Source organism: Seriola aureovittata, chromosome 17, assembly GCF_021018895.1.
Source record: "Seriola aureovittata isolate HTS-2021-v1 ecotype China chromosome 17, ASM2101889v1, whole genome shotgun sequence".
NCBI classification, from domain to species: Eukaryota; Metazoa; Chordata; class Actinopteri; order Carangiformes; family Carangidae; genus Seriola; species Seriola aureovittata.
Genome location: NC_079380.1, coordinates 11,567,135 through 11,593,811, shown reverse-complemented (window position 1 = coordinate 11,593,811; position 26,677 = coordinate 11,567,135). Strand labels below are relative to the sequence as shown.

Here is a 26,677-nt window from a genome sequence, read left to right as displayed (position 1 = left end):
GAATTTAATGAACCACGTGGACTTTAATGTCTTTATATTTGTAGCGCTTCTGCTAGTTAAGTTTAACAAAAATTGTCAGTGTTTTTTTCTTTTCTTCCTCTAACTCCTTCTCTTTTGTTGGTGTAATGAACATTATAGCCGCTAGGGGTCTACCAGGCCTTTACAGATGTCCTGTTTAGTTTTCTCAGCCAGTCCAGTGACTTCAATCCATTGATTTTTGGCCACAAATCTGAAAACTAGATCAGAACAGCAGCTGACCTCAGAGACCGGAAGCTTGTGGGCCTCTGTCCGGTAGATGCCGATGGGTATGTCTCCAGTGGAGGAGCACAGTTTCTGGTAGAGCCTGCCGTAGGTGCGGATCCACAAGTCATCCTCTGTGATTTTCATCTAGAAAACAAACAAAACAATCATCAGCCTCAGAGGCACTCGGCCGTCCGCACAGACTGAATTTGTGCTCAGCTACTTACTGCACAGAGGAAACCTGAGCCGGGCATGGAGTCTAAACCCAGCAGCAGCCTGGTGATGGAGATCATGTAGTCCTTCACAAATGACTGGAGGGACAGCACAGCAAACAAGTCGGCAAGAATAGATGACATTTGGCGTTTTGCAACACTGAGGAGAAGCATTTCTTTTTGTTATTCAGTGGGAGGAATCTTTGAGATACCTGGTAGAGCAGAGTGTCCAGCATGCTGACACTGAACACCTTCCCTGCAGCGAAGGGCAGGCGGAACATAAACACCAGGTTGGACCCTTTCTCCCTTTCCTTCTGCAGAGCAATCACACACACACACGTACGCACGCACGCACAACCAAACACACACACACACAGACACACACACACGGATTACACTAGCCCTTGAAGAGATGAGATGATGTAACAGAGGTAGTAGAGACGATGTGTTGTAAGCTTCATCAACAGTGTATTTTTTCTTTTTTTTTTTTTAAAGTATATTTTTTTGGGCTTTTTTATGCCTTTAATGGACAGCACAGTGGAGAGTGAGAGGAAACAGGGAGGCAGAGAGAGGGGGAATGACATGCAGCGAAAGGCCGTCCGATGCGGGATTCGAACCGGGGCCAACTGCAGCGAGGACTGTAGCATGGGGGCGCCTGCTTAAACCACTACGCTACACGACGCCCCAACAGTGTATTTTTTCATTTTAGAATTTATTTACAAAGTCAATGGCTCAAGTCTGTCCCAGAATACACTGGGCTGAAGGCAATACTTTTATTCTTATATCCTGGTCAGCGTTCCCACTACATTTGACCTGCATATTAATGTAATGATCATGATCACGCGAGGGAAAGGCTGGATATCCAGCAAAGGTCATTCCTGCTGTGAGGAAACACTGCTAGAAACTTCACAAACAGTCATCTCATAATAATGCTAATGCCAGATCGAAATTCGTTTTAAGATGTGGTGTCAAACAGAGACTAATTTACTGATTTGTTGATAAATGTTATTGATGCCTGCGGGGGGAATTCATTAGCTGCCACACAGTGAACAGCAGTCATTTAAAAAGGCAAGTAGCAGTGCGGTGTAAAGAACAAAAGGCACAAAGGCTATAATCAGTTACAAGTGTTCTCTGGAAACTTTACTGTAGACGTGACAAAAGATCTGTGCAGCTTATCACATTAAAACAAAGCATCATGAGCTGCCCTTCAATGGCTGTATGTCTAAATCCACTCTTTCATAATGCAATACGGTCGGTTGAGTTTCTCCTCATTGTTCTACCATTACGACCTCTGAAGGAAATGAGGGAGAAATGAAGTGGAGGTGTGAGGGTGTGAAGCTTTTACCTTTTCCAGTTTGGACAGAGCCAGAGAGTAATGGTCTTTGACTTTGAACTGCATGAAGCGCATGTTGGCTGGGTGCGTGAGCTCCGTGATGATACTAAGAGCTGGGAATAGTCTGAGAGGAAGAAGAAGAAGCACAGAGATAATGGATGAAAAAAACAAAAAAAAACAAAAAAACAACTCACTCTAAGCCAATGTGTGAGATTGCAGAGCAAGTTTGGGCAAAGCAGACCTGAAGAGGGTCTGGACATTGACGATAGTCTTTGCATCAGCCATGTAGTCCTCCTCTGCAATCATGGAGCTCTCTTTGTCAACCACCACCATGGTGTCGGCAAAAGTCACCCCACATCGAAGCAAACTGTCCAGACTGGAGGGAGTGAGATGAGAAAGCATACGACCGTGTTGAAGGGCAGGAAGGATAACTCAAAGAGAAATCTATGTCATTTGGGAGGCGAAAAAGCACCTGAATGAATAAAGACTAAGGAAATAGTAGCAGATGAAAAAGAGGAAGACAAAAGGAAATGGAAATAGCCTATGGCTTTGGTTTGTCTTACTTGTCGATGGAGCCCACTGTGTAGAACACCATGGGGAACCAACAGATTGCCTCCAGGAAGTCTGCTTCAGGTCTGAACCAATCAAAACACAAATGGGCTTGAGAGTCTCACCAGTAGAGATGCACACATGCCATGATGAAGAGAGACAAACAGAGAAACACAGAGAGGGACCCCCCACAACCCCTAGCCCGACCTCAGTCAGCCTGAGAAATACAACACAGCCAAACTGCCTTCAGAGAAAGCTGAAAATATCAGCACTACACTGGAGTGACTCAGCATTTTATTGCCTTTTTATTGGATTCCACTCTCATTTGGCTGACTGTGCTTGTGTACCAGCCACAAAAAAAAAAAACACACGACACAGGCGGGGTTGTGGAGCGCCTTGTCCTGAAAGCATTCACCATTTCACAAATCATGTTTACTGTGAACTCTAAAAGCTCAGATCTTCTCCTCCAGTGGCTATTTAAGGAGTAACCTGTTTTACCATCATGCGCCACATCACATGTGTCCTTACACGCTCTCCAGCAGCAGCACGATGGGGTTGAGCTCCTTCCTGGGTCGGTAGTAGGCCCGCAGAGGCACAATGAAGTTGTAGAGACCGTTCCCTGCGCTCTCCGCAGACACGATGATCAATTTGTTTTTGAAGCCGTAGGAGCGGGCATCCTCAAAAGGGATGTGGTGACAAGCCTAGGAGAGACAGAGAGCAGAAGGTGACGGCGATGTGAATTTGTCAAATAAAGACAGCATGACATTTAAATCCCATACCTTGTCCATACGCAGGCAGCAGAAAGGCATCTTCTCTTGAAGGAGGTGGCACAGTGCAGGAGAGCTGCCGATGTACGGAGAGTTCAGCGGGTACCCCTTCACCCACCTGCGGCACAAGCCCACAGTTACCTCTGAATAAGCTCACATGTCAACATTCAAACAGCATCCTCACTACGTACTCGCACTGTCGGCCCCACCAGTGGGCACTCTCATCCCTGTCGCAGTCCTCCTTGCCCTCCTCTCCTGCCTCGTCCTCTGATTGGTCTCCCAGCAGGTCAAAGGTGGGGTTGTTGACTCCATCTACCAGCTCCAGGACGGGGGCGATGCTGTGCCGTCGCTCCTCGGCTGAGTCTCCCATGGCAGGCAGGGCCAAGGTGTTAGCGCCCCCCACCTCCGTCCTGGAGCTGCTCCTGCTCCCTCTTCCGCTGCCCAGCCCCGCGCTCCCCGGGTCCTGGCCTTCCGGGCTGCTGTCGCTGGAGTCCTGCAGGTCGATGGCCACTGTGCCTGAAACATACATACAAAACCACAGCGATTATCAAGGCAGAGATGGAGCAAAAAGTTCAAATACAATGCATGGTGCATCTGCACAGAAAACCATACAGCAGTGAGAGCTTTGAAAAGCAGTGAGCTTGGCAGTTTCATTGTTGTCCAGCAGGTGGTGTGTTTGTAGAACCACCGTATCTGACATTTCGGTTCATTTGGCAGTTGCTCTTATCAAATGTGACTTATAATCAGATAAATGTTAATTCCTCTGTAAAAGCATGCATATTTTTAGTCACTCAGATTGGTTATAAATGTGAGAACTGCATAATTCTGGCAACTGCTGTGTAGGACAGTTTAATAACGGGTTTGCACGTTTGACCAACACAGAAAATGGAAGGTCAGTGTGTAAATGCTACGCCGTATTTGTGCCCGTGCCCATCTGACTGACCCATGCTGGCGATGATACTGTGGACTGGCAGACGGGTGAGTCCATGGTAGATGGTTTGGTGTACTCCCCTGGCGTTTCCTCCCGTGCCACCCCATGATGGCTCCCTCCGGCCCCTGACGAATGCTGAGTTCTCCTCTTTGGAGATGTTGATGTAAAAGCATATGTCCGAGCCCCCCATGATGTGGCAGGGACCGGGGTTCAGCAGGATGTTGGTGTTGTCCAGTCTGCGTACTCCAATCAAACACACTCCATACCTGTAGCCACAGAGAAAAGATCAGCTCGGCGCAGGTTGGTGTGTGCGTGTGTGTGTGTGTGTGTGTGTGTGTGTGTTCTCATTTCTTGGCCCTTTTCACATGACTTACTTTTTGTGAGCATGAAAGGAGGCAAAGGTGAAACTCTTGCCCTGGTATTCCCCAAAGAATTTACTTTCCTCCAGGCGAATGTGATGCACCTCATTGGCTGAGCAGCGGCGGTAGGTTCGGTGCCACTGGTCCGCCGAGCACGCACCGCCCTCCCTGAGACAGAAGAAGAGGACTGATTGGCTATGTGGCTATTGACCTTTAAAACACATGACACAAAGCGTCCAGCTCAGCACCAGGGCCACATCAGAGGCTTTGCCACTCAAGGCTGCAGAGGTAACATCTAGCATCCCTGTCAGAGCTGCTGATCAATACTTCAATCAGCACACGGATGTAGGCAAGGACACCCAGCCCGTATGAACAGATGCACACATTCATACAGTTAACTGGGCAACAGTTCTCTCAGGGGGATAAGGCTTTACACACGGAGGCTAAAGGAGGTGACAACAGGAAACAAGGTTGTGGGGGCAGTGTGAGAGTGGGTGGCCGGCTACAAAGACTGCATTATATAAACAAGTGTTAGAGCAAATTTGCAGTTTACAGGAGCTAAGTGCACGGCAGGGGAGGAGGACTACAAATCCTAGTCATGTAGCATTGTCACAGCCAACAAACCAAATGGCACCAGTCCAGATACAGAAGCATACTTATGAAACACCCTGCGTTTGAATGTTGAAGTCACTGGTCACCGATTCTTAAGTATTTCATTTAGTATCCTTTACACATAAATGCATGCATTTCACATATAATCAAAGAGTTTATCTTTTTTACGTTTCTTGGCTATCCATATTGAAATAGTTCTATTGTACTCCCTTTATGCACAAGCACTACTGAAACAAACCTATAAGCACAGAAACAATATTGACATAGATTAGGTTGTTGTCTTTCTTTTGTCTAATCCAACCTAAGGCTTCAACTTTAGCAATGAACTGAAACTTGTAAATGCACCAGCAAATAAAACAGGGACTCACTCGAATTTAATCCTCTCTCCTATAGATCTGTGTAAAGCTTCATAAACATAACATGCTGTCTGCAGTTTACCGATGTCACACGCCCTGGTTTTTCTGTATTCCATGTATTTCTAATATAATTCAAACAACTTGAAACCATTTAGAACAACTGAAAAGTTTTGCGATTTTGATCAGAATAAATGAATCTTCTGACCGCATTTCCAAAATAACAAGCTTCTTTTTTATTTTGCAAAATCTCCACACACAATCACAGAGCCCAGCATGCCAACTATGGCAGCTGACAGGGGATTTGGGGGCGAACATTGAGCACAAATGTGGCACACAATGCCTGGGTGTGAATACGGATGAGATGCATCCTACCTGTTGAGGGCTTGAAAGGCTCCTACACGTTGCTTGAAGGCTTCTTGGGGTGCCGTTCTGAAAAAAAAAAAAAAGAAAAAAAAAAAGAGTGACATTGAGGAGGAAAGAAGCACCTGGTTTCGTTCACTATATCGACTGTATATTTGACTGTTAGACATAAAGAATCCAATAGAAAAAGAAATAAAAGGAGAGTACTCACTGTCCTCTGGAGGAGTGGATCAATAGAGTGATGAGTGTCGAGGTACCAGGGCACACGCAGTTTAAAGCCAGCATGGCATATTTAAACTCCTCTTCACACACAACATGATCTGCAGACACAGGACACAAGATGGTCACAGGGACCGAGGTCACGTACGCCTCGGCAAAACACAAACAGTAACATTGTGCTCCATGAAAGATTCAACTCTCAGCCGAGCAACACTGCAGTGAATATGAATGTGCTGTTGGAAAAGACTCTAATGGCCTTGGTGTGTATGCGTGTGTGTGGGTGAGTGACAGGGGAAGCTGGCTTAATCTACATGAATGGGTCAGGGTCTACAGTCAATCAGGTCCCTCAAAAGGGTCAATTCACTAAGGTCACAAAAACGCACGTTACTTACCAGTGGTATTTATCCATATATAGAGAAAAAAGAATTTCTTTTGTGGTGCTCAAGCTTGGGCTGCAATGACTATTTTACTGTTTTTTCTTTTGATTCATCATTTATGTTGTCAAACAATAGTTAAAAAATCCCAGAGCCCAAGGTGATTTTTACAAATTAGCTTTTTTTTTTATATCCAACCATCAGTGCAAAACCCAAAGATATTCAATTAACCATGATATAAAACAGCGAAGAACAGAACATTTGAGAAGGTCGCGGTGGCAGCGGTGACTAATTGCCATTTTTGCACAAAAAAAACAGACAAACTAATTATCTGAGATGTTATTGGTTATTTTTCTGCTAACTGACCGTCAGTGAATTAATTACACGTTTCATCGGTGGCTCAGTCACTGAAAAACAAAATCTGAGAAACTCAACAGTAACGTGTGTTTGCATAATCAATGTCCTGGTTAATCAGAATAATCCATAAGGTGGACAGTTTTCACTTTCATTGGGAGAAATATTCCCAAGAAACAGTGGCTCATACAAACTTATTCCCTACCTACAGTATATTAGTCAGGGCTCTGAACAAGGCCCAGAAAATTTGGGCCGACCTGAGCCACCCTTTGTTCAGGGAGTTCATACTGCGTCCATCCGGTCGCAGGTACAGACTGCGAAGATGCAGAACTAATAGATTTAAGAACTATTTTGTCCCTGCTGTTATTGGTTTCTTAAATAACTAATAATAACTTTTTTACCACTTTGTTTATTCAAGAATTTGTGATATTTATTGCACTGGATTTCTTTTATATTTATTGTTTAGAATCTATTTGATGTACTGTTTTTGTGAACGTACTGTTTCTGTGAGTGTTTGTGTGAGTCATTGTTTTACTGCAGTCGAATGCTATTGTTTGTGATCTATTTGGCTACTGCTGGCTGAACAACAATAACCCCTCGGGGGTTATAAAGATATTTCAACCATTCGGCCTTTCAACTTATGGAGGTTATGGATTTTCTTTAGGAGGTTGTACTGGCCAAGGACGAGGTTGTAGAGGTTTTTTTAGAGGGCTCTTGGAGTTGAGGTCCTAGTAGTCCTTGAGAAGATTTCTAGTGGGCCTTTATGGGATTTTAAAGGGTCCGCTAGGTGGTTAAACAGCTATGGGGTTCGGGTTTGGGAGATTTTGAGGTGATGTGTTAGAAAGCTTTCTCTGCCACCATCAGCAAAATACCAAGTGAGGGAATGTCCTTTAGGAGATCGCTGTTCATCCCTCCAGTAGCGTTCAATGCAAAGTTTTATGACAATGAGCACTGCAGATCTTCTGGAGGCTCGTGGTGGAACATCACTGGACTGTCACGCTTTGGTTTCATTTCCATCTGTATGTCACAGATTAGTTAAACACACACCGTGTCAAAAAATCCTCCATCATCCTCCTCCCCCTGTGTAGACACATCCCCCGTTTTCCTCCTTTGGGATCAATTTTATGTCGCCGCTGTGGCTTCACCTCGCAGTTTTTTTGGAGGTGATGGGAAGACATAGCAACAGGCCAGTGGTTCAGTGTCAGCTTTATTGAACCACCTTTGACTAACATCGTCGAACACTGAACACAGCCCTGCCTGTGAGCAACCCGATCTGAACTGAACAGATGACAGTCTCTCATTGACCTGTTGCCACACACACACACGCACACACACACACACACACACACACACACACACACACACACACACACACACACACACACACACACAAACACACACACAAACACACACACACACACACAGCCCCGTCTTAGAGTGGAAAAACCAATAGAGCGATTAATGTTTGCAGTAAGCCAATCAGTGAATCAGGCCCAGGGAGCATCTATTTCCCCTGTTGTTGTAATTCTTGATTGCATTATCTTAAGTGATGAGCACACAGGCAAATTAGGGCTCGAGCTGGGTCCGAAATGAACAATATGTGCTCTGCATTAGGAAAATAATTGGTGACAAACGCCAGAGCCTGACATGAATTATCAAACTCAATCAGCTGCCAGTCTGAGTAACATGAGGCCAGCTGAATGTAAATGCAGTAAATGAGTCGGGTCTGTGTGTGTTGAAGCCGGGCGAGTGAAAGAAAGTACCAATGTTCTTTCGGCTAAGAACAGTACATCATAATGCAGCTCACACGCACACACACACACACACACACACACACACACACACACACACACTCACACTCATACACACAGGAGCCCCTTGCTGTTCAGCCTGTGAATTTCTTTCAAAGCCGAAGCTTTTATAGAGCGTTGGGCATCTGAAGCTTGTGGAGGAAAAGACAAAAATACTGAGGTTGTATCTACGCAGCAACAGCATTCATTATTGTCACACACACATTCCTCTCTGTCTGGCTCTTGCACACACACACACACACACACACACACACACACACACACACACACACACACACACACACACACACACACACACACACACACACACAATTTCCACTGTCCTTCTTGCACCTCTTTTCACCACTGTGATCCCTTTGCTTCCCGTCTTCTTCTCTGCTTACCCTCCACCACAGCCCTCCATCTATGCCCTCATTCCCTTCAGGTGCCTGGACCCAGACCAGGAGAGAAACCAATTACCAACCTCGGCACACTGTGCATACACACACACACACACACTGTATCTTTTTGTTGCCCAGGCTTAAAAGATCCAGGTTTTTGGACTCGTCTCTTCAAGCCACAAGTTGTTTTCTGTGTGTGGTATTGTGTGAAAATGTGGTTCTTTGCACCCTCTCCAGAGTGATATTACAACCTGAACACAGGTCCACCGGTTGGGCTAATTAAATCAGTAGACCCTTATTGTTTTTATTAGTGAGCTACTATCAATGCCATGCCAGGATGGCGACGTGCTATTGTTGTTCAAAATATAAACTGGGGAGATAATCAATCCACACGCTGTACCCAGTTCGGTTTGGTTACTCGAACGCCTCAGGGTTTCCTGCTCTGCTGCAGCATCATACCGACAGATTTTTTTCTAATGAACGCTGGGCTGTTATTACGCTATTCCTGCGGATCAAATTAAATCTTGCATCTCTTGCTCATTAATGCCTCCCACACTCGCGCTTAGTGAGTGTATTCCAAGTGGTGTCAAAACATGGCATCTGCACTTACAGTAATGCCCCATGTGACCGACTGCATGATGATTTGCTATCAGAGTCTACCAGCAGCGACTCAGGGTTAGAGGGACATTAAAGTCAGTTGATTATGAACTTTGCTTTGTTCAGAGTCATTTGTTTTGAGTGATTAAAGAGGCACTTTAAGTTTCACTATACTTCTGCAGGGAATTTCTGTTTCAGCACTGAAAGGCTGTTGTGTCGGTGAGTGGCTGTCGGGTATTTCATCCAACACCGTGCAATTCACATACATGTTAGAACTGTGTGACTCCCAGTACAAGAGCCTGAGCTTTAACCCCGCACGACTAACTGATAATCATATAATACAGCCAGCGTTGTCATGGATGAACATGAATTTATCTTTCTGCCGAACAGTTCCTGCTTCCCTAATAACAAAGGCCTCAGCCTGGCTGTGGCAGTGACGTGTTTAAACAGCACTGCAGGGGCAAGAGAGGATTGCCTTCAGGGGCAGCTTTAGTGCCAGGTTAACGCAGCAGAACTCATCAAAAGAAGGGGATTTTCTTTGCCAAGGTAGCAAAGTCAAACGTTAATCATTGATAGAGACAGCTGGGATGAGGGTGGCGAGCTAGAACTGAGTTTGACATTCTCCAGGGCTGTAGGCAGAGGGATGTGTGAGAGAGAGAGAGAAGAGGAGAGGAGAGGGTGAGAGCGAGTTTTTTTATTTCCTCTTCTTTCACTCGTAGATGATTGACTGCCGTCTTCTGTTGAGCAGGAGAAGAAGGGAAGCTCTCCAAAAGGCAATGTAAGAACTCACAGACACCCCTCAGAAGGCTTACAGCCAAGCCGCCGCCAATCTGTCCGGCACTTCTTCACGGGTGGGAGGGCAGAGAGGCCCGCTGCTGCACTGGCACACTTTTTTAAGTCTTACAAACTCAGGTGGAAAATGGGACACGAGAGCTGATGACACACACTGGAAATAAAGTGCAGACAGGACAGCTCAGTTTCCCATGTCGGCGGAATTCAACCCTGCAGTCGCAGAATAAAAATGTTTGTCTAATCATCCATCATGACGAGTGACAACACAATTCCAGTCAAAAGCTGAACAAATTGGGCACCAGCTGTCATCCCATTATTTCCTGCGTCCCGATGTGATCAAACAGCAGTAGTGGCATCCAACAGCACATGAAAACCTTTAGCTGACACCTAAAGTCACTGCCAGTGTGTTTGACTTCCCTCCCACTGCTTACCTGCAAATTTTACGTGGAACTTGTTCTCTGGCTTGAGAATCTGCACGTAGAGGGGGCAATTTGGAGCGAAGTCTTTCACTGCCCAGGCTCGGAGGATGGTCTGATGATCCTGAGAAAATTAGAGACAGAGCAGAATGAGATGGATTGGAATGAAAACAAGGGAAAGGGAGAGAGAGAGAGAGAGAGAGAGAGGTAAAGAGAAATAGAGGTAGAAATCCATCGTTAGCAGCATCAGATTGTAGCTCCTCTTTAATAATCCTCTTAAACAGCTGACGGCACAGAGCAATTGAAGGGCCCTCGCAACAATTCAGACTAATGCAATTCTGATATCTTGGAAGAAGTAGTCAAGGCTGCACTAAACATGTGGCGAGGCCATGGAGAGGGAACTGAGTAAAACTGGCAATAAAAATTCTGTTAAGAGAGAGTATGCAGCCTAGTGGCTTGTGTCAGCATGCCAACACGTTCAGAGCGGCACTGCGAACACGGTGATATTTAGCTATGTTTACTACATTCACCATTTTAATTTAGTGTGTTAGCATGCTAACATCTGCTAGACAGCACTAAATAGAAGGTGCAACTGAGGCTGATGGTAATCTCAAAGAGTTTTGTAGGTATTTATCATAAAACAAAGTACAAAACACATTAAAATTTTGACCTGATGAATGAGAGATCACCAGAATTCATTATAATTCATCCTGCGGGAGACATGAACATCTGAGCCGAATTTCATAGCAATTCATTCTATAATTCTCGAAACATTTCAACTAAAGAGCAAAAATGGTGGTGCTAGATGAATCATGGGATCATCAGTGTCAATAGGATTCATCCTCTTGGGACCATGAATGTCCCATTGAAAAATCAAATTGATAGGGATTCATCCAATAGTTGTTGAGATGTTTAAGTTTGGACCAAAGTGTCAGCTTTCTTAAAATAGATGACAAGTTTTGGTTCCCTACCTTGACACACTTTTCATATAGGTGATTTGATTTGATGTTACATGAAATCACTTCCACATGTTTTCACATAAAGTTGCTTTGGTGTTTCGTGCTTAGAGATTTCTGAGAAAAATGCTGTTTTTCACACATGCCTGTTTATAGTGTCATTTTAATGTCAAGCCTGGGTTTCTCTGACTCTCAGTTTCAGTTGTTTTTACTGTGCAATTAATATTTTAGTGGAAAATCGTAAAAGAAAATATAGCAACAAGCCAATCAGCCAGCGCAGTGAGCTAAATCCACTTGTTTGAAATCCTGCTTTAATGAATTTCTATGAAGTGATGTTCTGAAAAAAAGCAGTTCACACCAGAAAAATACAACCACAAGATTTTTTTTTTTTTCATTTTTGGTTTAAGAAAAACAAAATAAGATCAAGCAAGAAGACTTAATGTGGATGTTTTGCAGTGTGAGGAGTCATGGTGATACAGCAAAGCAGTAAGGGACGTACAGCAGCAATGCGGTCCACTTCAAACCGGTTACTGAGGATAAAGCAGGCCTCAGCATCGTCCATCCTGCAGGCAGTTAGTAGAGCATGTGGCCATCGGAGCAAAAGAGACAGATGAATAAAGAAAGAGAGAGAGAGAGTCAGAGAAGTGATGAGAGGAGAAGACACAGCAAGGAGGGTGTTGTTATGTTATTGAGGGAGAGGACAAAAGAGAAAAAAAGCAAGACAATAGAACAACAAACGAACCAATGTGTCTTTCAAGCCTACGCCATTTATGGATGAGATGGTAGGAGGCGAGGAGACAGAGAGATTAAACAAACAGGCTTTCGCTCCTTTTCTTTCCTTGTGACAAAGCCAGTTTAAGGTGCTGTATTATCAGAAGCCAGGGGGTAAACAATAAGCAATATGGCTTAAACTGTAATTGCAGCTGTTACTGCAGCCTGTAGGTGATTTAGGTATTAATTATGAGCTCCAGCATCTACATGTTGGGCATAGACAGACAGACAGACAGACAGACAGACAGACAGACAGACAGACATCCTGAAGTAAATACATGTCTAAAATCAGACAAATATCTTAATGCTAGATTCTGGATTATTGTAGTTTTGGTCACAGTGACTCACTTGGCCCTCATCAGGTCTTGGTCTTTGAGGGCAGACCCCTGCAGGTAAATGACTCTCTGGGCCCACAGGGGTACATGAAGGACCCTCCTGACCTGGACATCCATCTCTGCTGGGCACAGGATCACCACATAATAGTCCTACACACACACACACTTTTATTGAACAAGGAAATATGCACACATTGACTCACCCTCAACCAAACACACACATCTGCTCCTACATGAATAAGATATCAGTTTGATCTGTGCTATTGCTGAATTAATCTTCTGCCTTAACCTCAGCTGCTTGTTCTCCTGGAGAGGATTACAGACCAGAATCGCACGCAAAGACCCCCCCCCCCCCAAACACCCTCTTGTCCTACTGAAAACCATTTGGAAGAGACCTGTAGGCGGGGGTGAGCGAAGAACTCATTGAGGAAGTCCATGAGGAGGTCGATCTTGAGACAGCTGACGCACAGCACCACGTGCTTCTCCGTCTGCGCCCTGTAGCGGCTGTAGTTCCCCCCGGACTTTTGCCGCTCCATCCACAGAAAGGCCAGCTGCTCGAACTGCATCCATCACATTCAACAGACGGAAATTGGATTAAGTCGGCTGAAATGCAGGGCGGAGCCAGGTGGTATATGAAAAGACAACAATGCCTCATACTGTACAGTGTTTCCGTTTGATTAGGGAGAGTGTTTTGATGGAACTAAGATAAGTGGAGGTTTGGTTCAGGATGTGGCTGAACGGGGTTGTGATAGCAGAGATTACCAGGGGAAGGTAGGTAATGGAAATAAGTGAAGTAAGTAAGGAGAATGGTCAGGTGGATAGATGGGTGGTGGGAAGTGTTTTAATTTTTCAGATTGAAGAGATGCAAGAAAGAGTATGATTTTAAAGATTTTTGCTGAAATATACACAGCTCATTTACACTGAATATATTAGATTAAATGTTAGCATGAATTAACATAAATCATGTATTTACCGCTGCAGACTGTACAGTAAAAAATGCCCTTTTCTAACAGGCAGAGATAAGAAAAAATGTCTGTGACAGAAAATGGTGAAAAAAAATAGCAGCGATCTTAAGATAATGTACTGTTTAAATTGTTTAAATTACATGACACTTTTGTTGAGAGGGTCATTTTAAAATCATATCTTGACCCTAGTGTTACTATCTAGACTTCAATCCTGGGTAAGGTGAGTGAAATAAAAACCACAAATTATGAGCTCTCAGTTAAAAATTCAGTTAGTGGCAGAGGCTTTCTATTGTTCACTCTCTGAATACCCAGCATGCACCTCTCTCCTCATTAACACTGAAAGTTACATTTTTATTTTTCTCCTCATTCTGGTCTGGCAAGAACCATAATGATTCAACTTCATCTCAACTCATGTAAGTAGGAAAAACACAGTTCCCCAATAATCCAAACTATCGCTTTCATACACCTAAGTGGTGTTGCGACTCCTGTTGGTAATAACACACACACATTTCGCTCATGAACGGAGCTCAGTACACTCAGTTCGTTTGTGTCGTGTGCTGTTTTTGTCTGGGACGTCATCATTTTGCCTTCGATAAATTTGCTCCATTTAGTGCTGAGTGATAATGTCAGCTCGTTAAAGCCGAGAATCATCATACACATCCGTGTGACAACGTAGCTGCATTCAGAAATCATTTGTGTACGGCCAGTTCTCAATAGCACAAACTGTGGACTTGTGATGTAACAATCGAATCTCTATTTTAGTGTGTCCAGATTTCTTTTGAGTAAAGTCTCCAAACTGGTGAAACTGAATTAACAGGAACAAATTACCTAAATGGTTGACTTTTCATCTTATTTTCAAATCAATATCCTTTTAAGGTTCAAAATGACACAAAATGACTTCAGGAGGGGCATTTCCTGTTGTGCTGTAATGTGTTGTTTTCAGTTACAGGAACCAATCGAGACAGCAATAAGAAAAAGACAGTGGTTGAATCCTGATGTGCTCTGTGGCTCCCCTGTACAGCCTGGAGACCGGTGGTGGCAGGACACACACACACACACACAGGGTAGGGGGTTTGGGTTGGGACTAAGGGGGGGGGGGGGGGGGGGGGGGGCAGTTTCTAAATGTCAAAGGGTATTTATGGATGAAAGATGGGGAGAGGGAGTGGGGAGGATGACATGGCATCCATGTTGGTGATGCACAGACCGCCATTTCTTTCATGAGTCAGCTCATGAAAGTTCTGCAAAAGTATCTTCATGCTCATTTTTGTGAAGGTTTTCGTTCAAACCTTTACATTCAATAGCTGGTTGATCAGGAGGATGTAGGATGCAGCCCTAAACCTAATACCTAAAGCTATCAAAGTTGTGTAGTGTCATTGCAAATAAATCCAATTTACAACAAGGCAAGACTGGCAGTAAACCAAATCACTTGTGAATTAGTCATGAATTGTGTGTGTGTGTGTGTGTGTGTGTGTATGTGTGTGTGTTAGATTCCCTGCTCTAACTGCAGGTACAGCACATACACACAGAGGAAATTCCACCTTTTGTTAGACACACACAGGTACCGCTGGGATAAAAGGTTTGCACAAATATGAAGGACAATCATTAGGATACAGGTGGAACTGTCATGTTTGTCAACGTGTTTTTAGCAGTCCCTGCACAAATGTGTGTAAACCCTGTCCCTGTCGTTCTCCGTCACAAGCTTCCCTCTGCGGAGCAGCTAAATGACAGGAGAGGGATTCGGGGAATTGAGAGAGTAAGAAAGACACTCTCACTGGTCTCTGAATAAAAATAATGTTGTAAATCTACGTAGGATGCAATGACTCATCACATTATTGTACAAGGGGGGGTCATACTAAACTTTCTAAGTTTTCTGTTACATAGTGATGTCATATTTGTTGTGTGGCATTACACCAGGGTTATACTTTCACAATCTGCTATAGGGTCTGTGTAATGTAAATTTATTTATCGGATGGTGTGTGTGAGGCTCTGGTGCGGATATCGACGTAACCACTACGCAACAAGGGCACCAACTGCGCATGCGCTGGAAAACAAATATGGACGCTGAGTTTGAAGAGAGGCCGCTACCATCACCTCCACAGTTCATCTCTCTATTCACCTCTACAACCAAATGTGTAGTAATTCTTCTTGCATGTATGATGCCATTTTTGTGTGATTTGTAGTGAGCATGCACCAAATACGTAGTCAATGATCTACTGTGGAGTAAAAGATTAAAGACAACTACGCGTTTGTGGTGTCCGCAGCTGTATGTGTCCGCAAGTGAGTATAATCCTTGTATTAAAGGTTATCATCATTGTTTCCCACCTGGATGGGGAGCACGATGAGCGCCACAAAGATCATGATGACCACCAGGAGCTGCGAGGGCCAGATCTGGGGGGTGACATCTCCGAAGCCCACTGTGGAGAAGGTGACCACGCAGAAGTAGAGCGAGTCAAACAGGGTCAAGTTGTTGCCCGCTCTTTCGAGGTGTTGGATACCGCAGATGCTGAAAGAGGTGGGCAGGAGGGTGGGAAAGATGGAGAAAGAAAGAAAAAGAAAGTGAGAATCACTAAGGAATAAGACTCCACGTGTTGGATGAAGTGTAAGTGCCTTGTGGGAGCAATTACACACAGAGAGCGGCTTTTCACGCTTGTTGATACATGTGTGACTTTACATGTGTGGTGATGAGGGTGGATGCACGCTTGAGCGCCTTCGTTGTATATTTGTCTATCTAAGTGTGCAAACGCAAGCTGTGCGTATTATCGTGATCTTTAAGGGATAGATGAGTCAACAGGCAAATGTCAACCCTGAAACGGTCAGAGAGCTTAATTCATGCTGTGTGTAGGATCTCCTGGATTAGCTCAGGCTGTCACATCAGATATGCCGCGAGCTGACACATCCTCCACTGCACTGAGGCAATCGCCAGAGCTCTATCTCACTCTCACAGTTACCAATTACCTTTCTGCTCTCTGTCTTTCTCTCTCCGAGCTCCGGGAGCAGCCCCTTTTTTCTTTCATTCTCCTGTGCCTTTTTTTTTTTGCCTATTGCATGTATCACACTGTTGCTCGTCCATCGCATCCTCCTTCTCCTTTACTCACCCTGTCCACGGCTGTGACACCCTTCACTTCCTGTCCAGCCTCCATTTCCCTCTTTTCTTTCCCCGTTGCCCCCCACCCTCCTTCTCAGCTCAGTGTCAGCAGTGAGGATACCCACCATGTAAACATGAGACAGACCAGCGTGCTGATGAGTATCACCACCTGGTTAAACATGGCTGAGTGCGTCCGCTGGATTGCCCTGTGGAGATCATTCTGCAAACAGACAGACAGAGAGATACGAGTGAATGTGTGGCAACCACAACAACACAAGTTCTGCACTGTTAAAGTGTAAAGTGAGGATGTAAATGTGGTTGATGAATAGTAGGAAAAAGATGGATGAAATATAAAAATGCACTAAAAATGAGATGAACACGGCAAAGTGCTGGAATATTCTGAGCAGAGAACAAGCTTAGTTAGCATGATGTGATGGAACAGATGGAAGCAGCGGATTTGAAAAGCTTCATTACCAAACCCAAGTTGCAGGTTTGAATATTTAGTGACTGATTTGAGTGTTTAAGATAAAGCTGTTGAGCTGAAATGGCAGAGGCTGAGAGGGGCGACGGCCTGCCAACAAAATAACAGAGCTGTTGAGATGAAAATGATGGGAAAATTGGACAGGTTGATGCTTCACTCACTATCATGTTCTCCAAAGCGTGTTTGGCCAGCCAGCAGTTGAGAAATACAGGGATGAAGAGATTTCTGAAGGAGGGCAAAATCACCTGCGAAGAGGAGAAAGCATCAGTCACTTTTATTTGAACACACTGTACACTGTCACAGGATCTCTTAAAAACAAACAGGATTGTGTGAGCCTGTGTCTGTGGAGATGTCCTCTCTGTATGACTGCAGCGGGTGTTAAACGAGTGAAGGGAGGGGGATGGGAATGTGGTGCTTGACAGCCCAAAAAAAAAAAGAAGAAAAAAACAAATATCTGCCTGAGAGACTCCCCATGCTGTCAGTGCTCAGTAACGCATATCCTTCCACTCACAGTGATCATGAAGGGAACGGCGCTGATCATCTCCAGAATGAAAGGGACACGTAATACTTGCTCCCAAACGTTGCCCTGGAAACATAAACCACAGACAGGGGTCAGGGAACTCTATTGTCATGGCGACCTTAGGGGATTACCACATAACAGGCCCAGTAGCAGAAACAAGGAGAGACATTGATCAGCTTTTGCACCATAGAACAGATTGGAGGGATGTATGAAGCTGATATAACTCCCTCGTGCCCTTTGAGGAAAGAAGCAGCATTTCTTAGTTTCCACTAAGCTTTGCCATTCAATTAAGATGTCAGCCGTGGCTGTTTTTATGTGTCTGACGCCTGCATATAGCTGACCTGAATCTGACTAGTGTAGGTGGACAGGCACAGGGCATGTCCACAGGAATCAGTCAGCTCTAAATGCTAAGGCCTCTAGCCTCCAGAGTAATCTGCAGAGAGACCCCTTCATAGGCTTATAGTGTCAAGTACATCAAAGGCAGGGCAACCCGTTGATGGATCGGCCCCCCACTGCAGCAACACAGGGGCCTCCCCCTAAAGTCTTTCTGATGTGTCAATAACAGGACGGTGCTGAAGAAGCCTCAAGGCCCGCTGAGGTGCTTCTCAAATGTGAGAGCAAAGGAGCAGCATCAGGGGAGGAGAGAAAACTTCAGTTTAGAAGAGAGAACCCACAGAGGAGTGCAAAGTGGACAAACAACCCCTCCCCTCCCCTCCCTCTCAGGGATATCAAATGCATGCACACCCACACACACACGCCACACATGTGGACATCACAAAAGGCTTCAGACTTCGTCGTGTGGGGTAACTCACCTTGTAGCTCAGATACACGAGCAACATAGTTTCTGAAAAGCTGATGAAAGCCACAAGCACCTGCAAAAAGAGAGAGAGAGAGAGAGAGAGAGTGAGCAGAGTGGGAGAGTAAGAGAGAAAATGTAGAGATACGGACAGAGAGAGAGGGAGAGCCGAGAGGAGTCGAAATAGAGAGAGAGACCAGAGCAGAGAGAAATTAGGAGTCGCAGAGATGGAAGAGGAGAGCGTGGGAGGAATCAGTGGGCGTGCTGATGATTGAGCTTCAGAGGGAACAGGTTTAAGTGAAGCAACAGACAGCCTGGTGTCTGATTGTGTGTATGTATATAAGTGTGTGTAATCATACTTAAAGTGTAAATACATGTCAAGTACAATGATCTGACTTCATGTATTCAAGCCCTGAAATGATGTGGCGTGAATTAATTGCCCATAAACCAATAAAAAGGAATGCAGACATTTTTGCCATGTGCCCGTGTGTGCACTCATGTATGCAGAAATGTGTGTAAACAGATTGAAGCTTTGTTTGCACAGGATTGTACTGATCTATCTGACCTGCAGTGCCCACAGCGGCAGAGGTCTATCCACCCAGATGATCAGTTTCCTGCAGAGCGGAAAAAAAAGAAGGAACAGAGAGGAGAGGAGTGAAATGTTGCAAAGAAAGACAAAAATTAGACCGTGCCAGCAAAGACGGACAAGATATTTTTAATTCGGTTAGGCCCAACACAATGACAATCTCAACGGGGATCATGAACACAACTCCCATCACCGCATTAAATTTAATTATGCTGTTTACAACTGCACATCAGTGGAGTGCACAGCTGCCAGCACCCTCATATTGTAGGAGAAAAGTAATATTCACACAGTCAAATGGAAATTTACAGCGTTATTGTGAGAGAAAGGCCTCCCTTTTTTTTCCCAAAGACACCCTGGGGCTTATCATAGCTGCTTGGCTGCTTGCCTGCCTGCACTCTGATTTGCTCCTATGAGTCTGCTGCCTGGAGCAGGAGGTGGCATGTCCCTTTCCTGAGCTCACTCTGTCAGGCTCCTTATTCATTTGGAGCCAGAGCTTAGCCAGTGTCACCAGCCACCAATTAGATCAATAGGTCCCTGAGCAGGAGACATGGCGTAGCCTGAAGTCCACATACACTTCCTGGTTTCTCTCCCTCTCTCTGTTGCTGTATATTACATACTTTATCTCCACTAGATCGCTGTTGATTAGGCTGCACAGGCACTACATACATATTACGTTGACATCTAATCCATAGAGTTGGATTGTGATAAATGAATGGATCTGTAATGCTCAATATCAGCATTGTGAATTGCATCAGTTAAGTGAAGTTTCATTGATTGCATTATACAACATTTCGGACCGGTGGGCCGGTGTTGGACATGCCATTCCTCCAGGGTGCACAGTTTCATTGTCCCTGTCTGCAGGCCAAAGCCATCTCTCCTAATTAGAGACTCACATGCTTACCAGTCAAACTCACTCCAGGGGCGGGATGATGTATTTTGTTTCGTGCAGTTCACTCCGCTCACGCTGCATTGGGGGAAAAAAAAACACACAAAAAATGGCTAAAGAAAAAAGCTTCTTGTTGAACTCCTCTAACTAAAACTGGACAGACCCTCTGCTCGGTCCAAATATCAGTTTACTTTCCAGATTGCATCCATCCACCTCCCTCTCTTCTCCGGCCATAATCTCACATCCACTCCTTTTACGAGATACTCTGTGCACACACTGTTATCTCATTTATTGACCCGGTGCACTTGTTCCTGCTATCAGGCCTCCACACTCGCAGAGACTTTGTTTCACCTCATTAAGCCCGTGTTATCAATGTTGCTCTCACCAGTCCTGTCTTTCCTCTTGCGGGTTGTCCAGTAGGACTCTGACAATATAGAGGAGGCAGCTCAGCACTTTCAGAGCAAAGTTAAACATTCGCACTCGCAGACCTGCAACACAAAGAAGAAGACATTCAGTCTTTAAAAATAAAAGCCAGCTGCTGAATTTGTATTTAAAAAAAAAAACTAAATTTTTTATTAAAACCCTGTAGGGTTCTTAGAAGTAAGTCACAATAAAAAAAACGTATTAAAAGTCATGACACAAATGGTGAACACACAGACTAGCTCCTGGAAACGAACAGCCGCTCATAAGCCATTTATCACCACTACCAAAAAGTCAGACTGACTCATCACGTCTCTTCGATAAAGCTTTTGCACTCATGACTGACTGACAATGGTTGGCTTAACGTAGCAGAAAATGTAGTACTTCATCTTGTCTGCAGAGGCTGAGGTTATTTTTGTATCCCTCTATATCTCTAGTTATATTACTATTACAGTATGTTATTTAAGCAGTGATTACCACCTTAATAAGAAAAAAAGGATGAGGGCTATAATTATCAGTTAATATTAACCTAATTAAGTGCAAAATAAACGTGACATATACACCTCTTTCTACTTTGAGTTAAGATTTTCTGGATAAATATTTTAGTGATTTTAGTTGTGTGGGAGAAATTAAAGGTGTGACATATCTATTAATGAGTCCGAAGATACTTTGAATCAGTACACAGACATGTAAACCAGTCACAGAAAGGAAAAGTGGGCATGTTGAACAACTGGTGATGAAATTCAGAGCAAGTGTGACAGCACGTCACAAACTAAAATGAAACACATCTCTTCAGTCAAAAAATAAGAGCCAACTCATGTGGAAACAAAACAGACAGAAAGGTGGGGAAATCACTCAAAAATAAACACAGACAGATAAAGCGTGATTCCCAAACAACTCACTGGATCTTTGGTTTTTGATGAAGAACAGCTTTAGGCGCTCCTTGAAAGTGTTCTCATTCACATAGAACTCTACCTGCACCCTGAGAGAGAGAGAGAGAGACATGGAGAGAGAGAGAGACATGGAGAGATGGGCAGTAAAACAGTGAGAGAGAGCTGGAGATAAGAGGGAGAAGTCTGCAAGAGGCGGTGCAGGTGATTGAGGAGATAAAATACTTCTTTCATGGAGTCAAGTCAAGGGACAGAAGAGAAAGACAAAACAAGTGAAGGGCTGGGCGATAAGAGAGCATTGAATAAGGGTGACAAAGAAAAAGTGTACAGTTGAGCAAATTGGAGATAGAAAGGGCAATAATGATTATTTGAACAATGAAAAGTATGGGAATAAGACATTGTGGCTGGCTGCATTAAAGACTAATGGGTTTTGGAGGAAATGGTGTTCCTGCTTGTCCGCCTGCCCATAGGCCCAGACAGCTGCAGTCAGTCTCGTTATCTCCACTGATTAAATATAGAGCAACAAATTACTTCCCTCTGATGTTTCTGCTGAACATGGGAGGCCATAATTACTGCTCTTTCTCCCTTTTCATTCTGGCACCATCCTGTTAGAGGGACACACACTCACGCACACACACGTTTACTGTACACACACACACAGGCGTAAAATACACACCTGGCTGCAACCAAGTCATTAGGGTTATTAGACCATTCACAGGCCAATCTGGCATGGACGATATGATGAAAATGACAAAGACACACTCTTGAGAACGCCCTTAGATGTGTAGAGTCACATAACAGGACACACAGAGGGATGACTGTATTTCCTGTCTGACCACCTCGGGAGAGAGTTCTCAGCTGCTCTTCTTTCATGCTATGGAGGGAAGAGTGGATGACTCAGGTTGAGGATGAAAAACCACAGGCCTGACTCACTGGTGGTCTCCTCACAGCACACAGACACATGGACAGATGAAAGAGAGGCAGAACAACTGCAATCTATTCTCCTGTCTGCAGGAAGAGGAAGAGGTGGCGGTGAGGGGGCGGGAGGGTGGTGGTCTTCCCAGGGTTCCAGAGTGACTCTATATGCTCACACAGATCAAAACCAAAAACACACCACATTCCCAGCAACATATGGGGCTGGGGGTTGTGGGGGGGTGGGGTGGGGGGGTGGGGGGTGTGGGGGTGACTTTCCTCAGTGTTGCTATGGCAACACAGGATTCGTTGTCTTTTCCCTCCCTCTCACACGAGCAGATGTGAGCAAACACAAGTACAGCAAGTGTGTTGAGCCATCGGAGCCGATAGCCCCCCGCTCCAACTTGTTGACGGCTCCCCTCTCTCTCTGAGCCGCCTGCTGACGATAATGCTTTTGCACACATGATGGAAAACAGGGGAACATGCAGATACACAGACCTCCTCAGGCTCAAGAAAAAAGCCCAAGGTTGTGTAATTGCATCTTTTGATTAGAAAATGACTGTATGAATTGCTGGCGACGATGTGATGCCCTGCTGTATTTGCTGTCATAGACAATGGGGAAAGTAAGTAAGTATTACGTGTGTATATATCGGCGTGTGCAAGTCTGTGCGTGTTTAGTCGTACTGAGCTAATTGAGCATATGACTGCATGAGTTCTTTTACACACAGCAATCAAACAGTCAATACCTCTGCGGCAATAAGCACGGTGTGCCATTTTCATCAGTTCCTGTAGGAAATATTATTACATATAAAAAAGCAGGGTTGGGGGTAACAGAAGACCTGCAATGTCATTATATCATTCATTAACAAGATTGAAATAACTGTGCCAATCAGAGAAAAAATAGTGTGAGTGCTATATAAAAAGTTTGCATCCTGTGAGAAAGGGTCTGAAAAGGTTCAGGCAGTTAAGACTTCATTGAAGGCAGATGTGATGTTTTCTCCTTAAACACTCAACAAGAGCTTATAGCTTAGTGGTGGAAAAATCTTTACATCCAATGCAAGGCCAGACTACTGCCAGTGAAAATGGCAGCACCAAAGGACACCTCCTTTCCTCTAAAGATCACTCTCAGCAACCTTGTTTTGGCACATACAGTGTACACTTATGCACATTAAATTAGCGAATCATCATCATAATTATAATCAAATATTACTTGGTTGATTACAATGATGATATAATCAACCATCGCTGCAACCATCTATAAAGAACTAAAGCCATCCTCTATTCCAGTACACATCCAAAATGATGAAAATATAACTAGATATATGCATTTCGTTGGATTTCCCACAGCTGCACAGGTTCCAACAAGCTTGTTGCTCATGTGTTGACTTCTTCTGAAAAGCTCCACTGTGGCAAGTTTCAGGTTATTATCATCATAAAAAAACAAAAAATGGTAAGTGCTTAAATGTTCGCTTTCCATCAAGCTAATGTCCTTTTTTACAACCAAATCCATCAGGCGCTGCACCTCCATGTCTGACCATGACAGTGTTTTCAGTCCAATACCTTAGGACACTTAAAGTGACATACGTTCCTAAATCTAGCCATCCCTGCATTCCTTCTCTTCGTCAAAGTCCTTAAAGCCTCCCTGAGCTCTGCGAGCTTCCTGGGGGAAGAGGTTAATTTCAGAGGTCATTTTGTCCTTGATGTGTTTCTCTAAGTGAGAGCTTTTCCACTTGAGTGTACAACAGAGGACAAAAAGCAAAGTGGAAATATAGCCCAATAAAGAGTTGAGCTGTAGGATAGATTGAGAGTTTGGATCTTTAATCTGAGGGGAGGATGGGGGAGAAAAACACATTAAAAACACATAAAGAGCATTATTTCAAAACAAAAGACACACACAAACACATCACGATGGCACCTCTGGGCTATAGCCACATACCCGCCCCCCTGAAGGCCCTCCAAAATGCACGAAGAAAATAAATTCTAAATCAATGTTGAGAAAAAACTGCTTGGGAACACTGAAAAAAAACATGTCGCTTGATTAAGGAACAACTATTTCAGTGTAACGTTGAAGAGTTACCATGAGAAAATAACCCCCAGAGAGGACTGTCTCACTCTCTTCTCTGCTCCTCATTCAAAATACATATTTTTCAAACTAATTATTTCGAGCCAGGCAACTAAGATCATCTCATGGGCTTTAATAAAGCAAAGCCAGCATGTTTAACAGCTGGAAACGAGAGTACATGAAGAAAGGGGGCATGGCATAACATTTCAAACCCGAGCGTGGGGAGAGAATCTTCATTTGCATATTTGCATGTTACACTCTGAGGGTTGAAAAGGCTGAAAGAAAGAGACAGAGAGAGACAGAGAGAGAGAGAGAGAGAGAGAGAGAGAGAGAGAGAGAGAGAGAGAGAGAGAGAGAGAGAGAGAGAGAGAGAGAGAGAGCGGACAAAAATAAAGACAAATTAACAGACACAGACGGATGGACAGACAGACAGACGGGGACATGCGGAGGAGGATCTTTGAGAGAGAGATAGAGAGAGAGAGAGAGAGAGAGAGATGAACCTTGTTCTCCTGCTGCTTCCACCCATGCCTGTACTCCATAATGACACAGCACTGGCCATCTAATGACACAGTGGAGGAGACTACAGAAACCCAAATCTATGTGTGCACAGCACTTACTCATCACAACCTCTAAACACAACTCAGACATAGTATTCATACCAGTGAAGTAGACAAAAAACTGAACAAAAAAAACAAAACAAGAAATATGGTTACCATGAGAAAAATTCTACCGTGTAGACTTTTGTAAAATCGATGATATCAAGGTTGGTCAGTTTAATTAATTGCATGCCTTTGTTAAAAAAAAAAAAAAAAATCCATTAAAACACAGTGTAATAAATCTAGAAAAAAAAATCATAAATATGGACATAAGTTCAGCTGGAGGCTGCAGCCTGGTCTATACTGAGAAATGTAGACTGCTGTGATATGGAAATGAAGACAAACGACTGTCCTGGCATATTTCACAAACCTTTTAAGATGCACAGATTAGAAAAGTCAAGGGGCAAGATGAATGGAAATATGTTTAACCTATAAAAGGAGACTGACATAAGTGCACCAGTAGAAATTATTATAGTTATTTTTAGAGAAGCTGTTCCCATCAAATGAAAGAAATGTGTGGCTTCTGAAGAACCATTTTATGGAAAAATCCCATGGCCCATAAACCAGTTTGAAGTTTATTACTCAGCATAGTGTACTGCTCAAGACGAATGGGTAAATAGGGGATCCTCTGTGAAAAAGAGGCCACAGATAAAGGAGCAAAGTCTGGAAAAAGCAGACAAAGACATACAATAATAATATACACGGGCTACAAATGAGGGCCGGGGGAATTCAATGGGATGACAAGAGGCAAATAAATTGAACATCACCATGAGGCCCCTGTAGCAGCTTAGGTGAGGCAAGGTGTACTCTGCCTCATTCAACCAATAGTTGACAGGACAGCTTGTCCCTGACCCAGATACACAACCATCTCACAAATTAGAGTGTGTTGATGGAAGGTGGAGAAGAAAAAAGGAAGAAAAAGAAAGGAAAAATGAGAATGTGTAGCTACATATTTCCCGCTACAGAAAGATCCTTTTCTTTTGGTGAAAGGTACATCTCTCTTTCAAGGCTGACAATGCACAGGTTCAAACTGACCGAAGGGTCATATGAAACAAAAAACAGCAAATGTTTTTAATAGCACTCATTACTGACACATAAATTGATTTTAACGCTCAAATGAAACAAGCAAATGCTTTTATAGTAACTCAATAATTACAGAGGCATTTAAAGAGTCTCTTTCTCTGCCCGTCTCTTTATCTGTGTAACCAAAGGAGAAACCTAACCGGTCTCTGTCGTGACTGATTTCTCCACTATTTCATCTCCCATTGTCTATCACCTCCAGCAATCACTCCATCTCTAACCTCAGCTGCCCGGGCAAAAGCACAGCAGCAACATGATCATCACTTACAAGAAATATGTAATGCATTCCACAGTATAATGACAGTAAGTAAATGTGCGCTGTAGCTTTTATTCAGAGCCATTTCCTGAACAACCTCTGGGTTTCCATGGATTAAAACTTTCCATACATCATCAGTGGAAGTGCTCCAGCCATTCCCCAGCCCCCACCACCCCCCCTGCTCCCTGACGTAACCAGCCTTGCCTCATCCTTTCCTGAAATTATCATTCACTACTTATTGCTTATGGGAGCATCTGCTGACACATTCACATGGATCCATTTGTTTACCTGAAGTTGAACCAGAACACAACTGTTGCTTCAGTGGAAGACAAAGAGTTCCTCTCAGCTGTTGAAAAGCAGTACTTGGGCCCATTACCAGTGATTTAAAACACACTCGTTCATCCGCCAATCATGAAAC

The 26,677-nt window shown here is 44.0% G+C and overlaps 1 protein-coding gene across 6 annotated transcripts in view; it reads right to left on the bottom strand.

Annotated features, from left to right (window-relative positions):
• LOC130184473 (potassium channel subfamily T member 2) overlaps positions 1-26,677 on the bottom strand; it is a 36,106-nt gene that overhangs the window by 3,444 nt on the left and 5,985 nt on the right. For 5 of the 6 annotated variants that reach the window (XM_056400397.1, XM_056400398.1, XM_056400399.1 and 2 more), the window contains 26 exons: positions 21,366-21,445; positions 20,429-20,531; positions 20,059-20,121; positions 19,137-19,185; positions 18,588-18,647; positions 17,767-17,841; positions 17,417-17,500; positions 16,900-16,994; positions 16,012-16,192; positions 13,120-13,284; positions 12,738-12,874; positions 12,118-12,181; positions 10,678-10,786; positions 5,931-6,039; positions 5,732-5,788; positions 4,407-4,559; positions 4,045-4,298; positions 3,293-3,617; positions 3,114-3,219; positions 2,863-3,035; positions 2,349-2,420; positions 2,027-2,161; positions 1,798-1,909; positions 665-766; positions 468-551; positions 259-387 (listed from right to left, as the gene is read on the bottom strand). In XM_056400397.1, coding sequence (XP_056256372.1) covers positions 259-387; positions 468-551; positions 665-766; positions 1,798-1,909; positions 2,027-2,161; positions 2,349-2,420; positions 2,863-3,035; positions 3,114-3,219; positions 3,293-3,617; positions 4,045-4,298; positions 4,407-4,559; positions 5,732-5,788; positions 5,931-6,039; positions 10,678-10,786; positions 12,118-12,181; positions 12,738-12,874; positions 13,120-13,284; positions 16,012-16,192; positions 16,900-16,994; positions 17,417-17,500; positions 17,767-17,841; positions 18,588-18,647; positions 19,137-19,185; positions 20,059-20,121; positions 20,429-20,531; positions 21,366-21,445 — 3,076 coding nt within the window. The remainder of the gene's footprint in view (positions 1-258; positions 388-467; positions 552-664; positions 767-1,797; positions 1,910-2,026; positions 2,162-2,348; positions 2,421-2,862; positions 3,036-3,113; positions 3,220-3,292; positions 3,618-4,044; positions 4,299-4,406; positions 4,560-5,731; positions 5,789-5,930; positions 6,040-10,677; positions 10,787-12,117; positions 12,182-12,737; positions 12,875-13,119; positions 13,285-16,011; positions 16,193-16,899; positions 16,995-17,416; positions 17,501-17,766; positions 17,842-18,587; positions 18,648-19,136; positions 19,186-20,058; positions 20,122-20,428; positions 20,532-21,365; positions 21,446-26,677) is intronic. The other variant, XM_056400403.1, reaches the window with a different exon arrangement.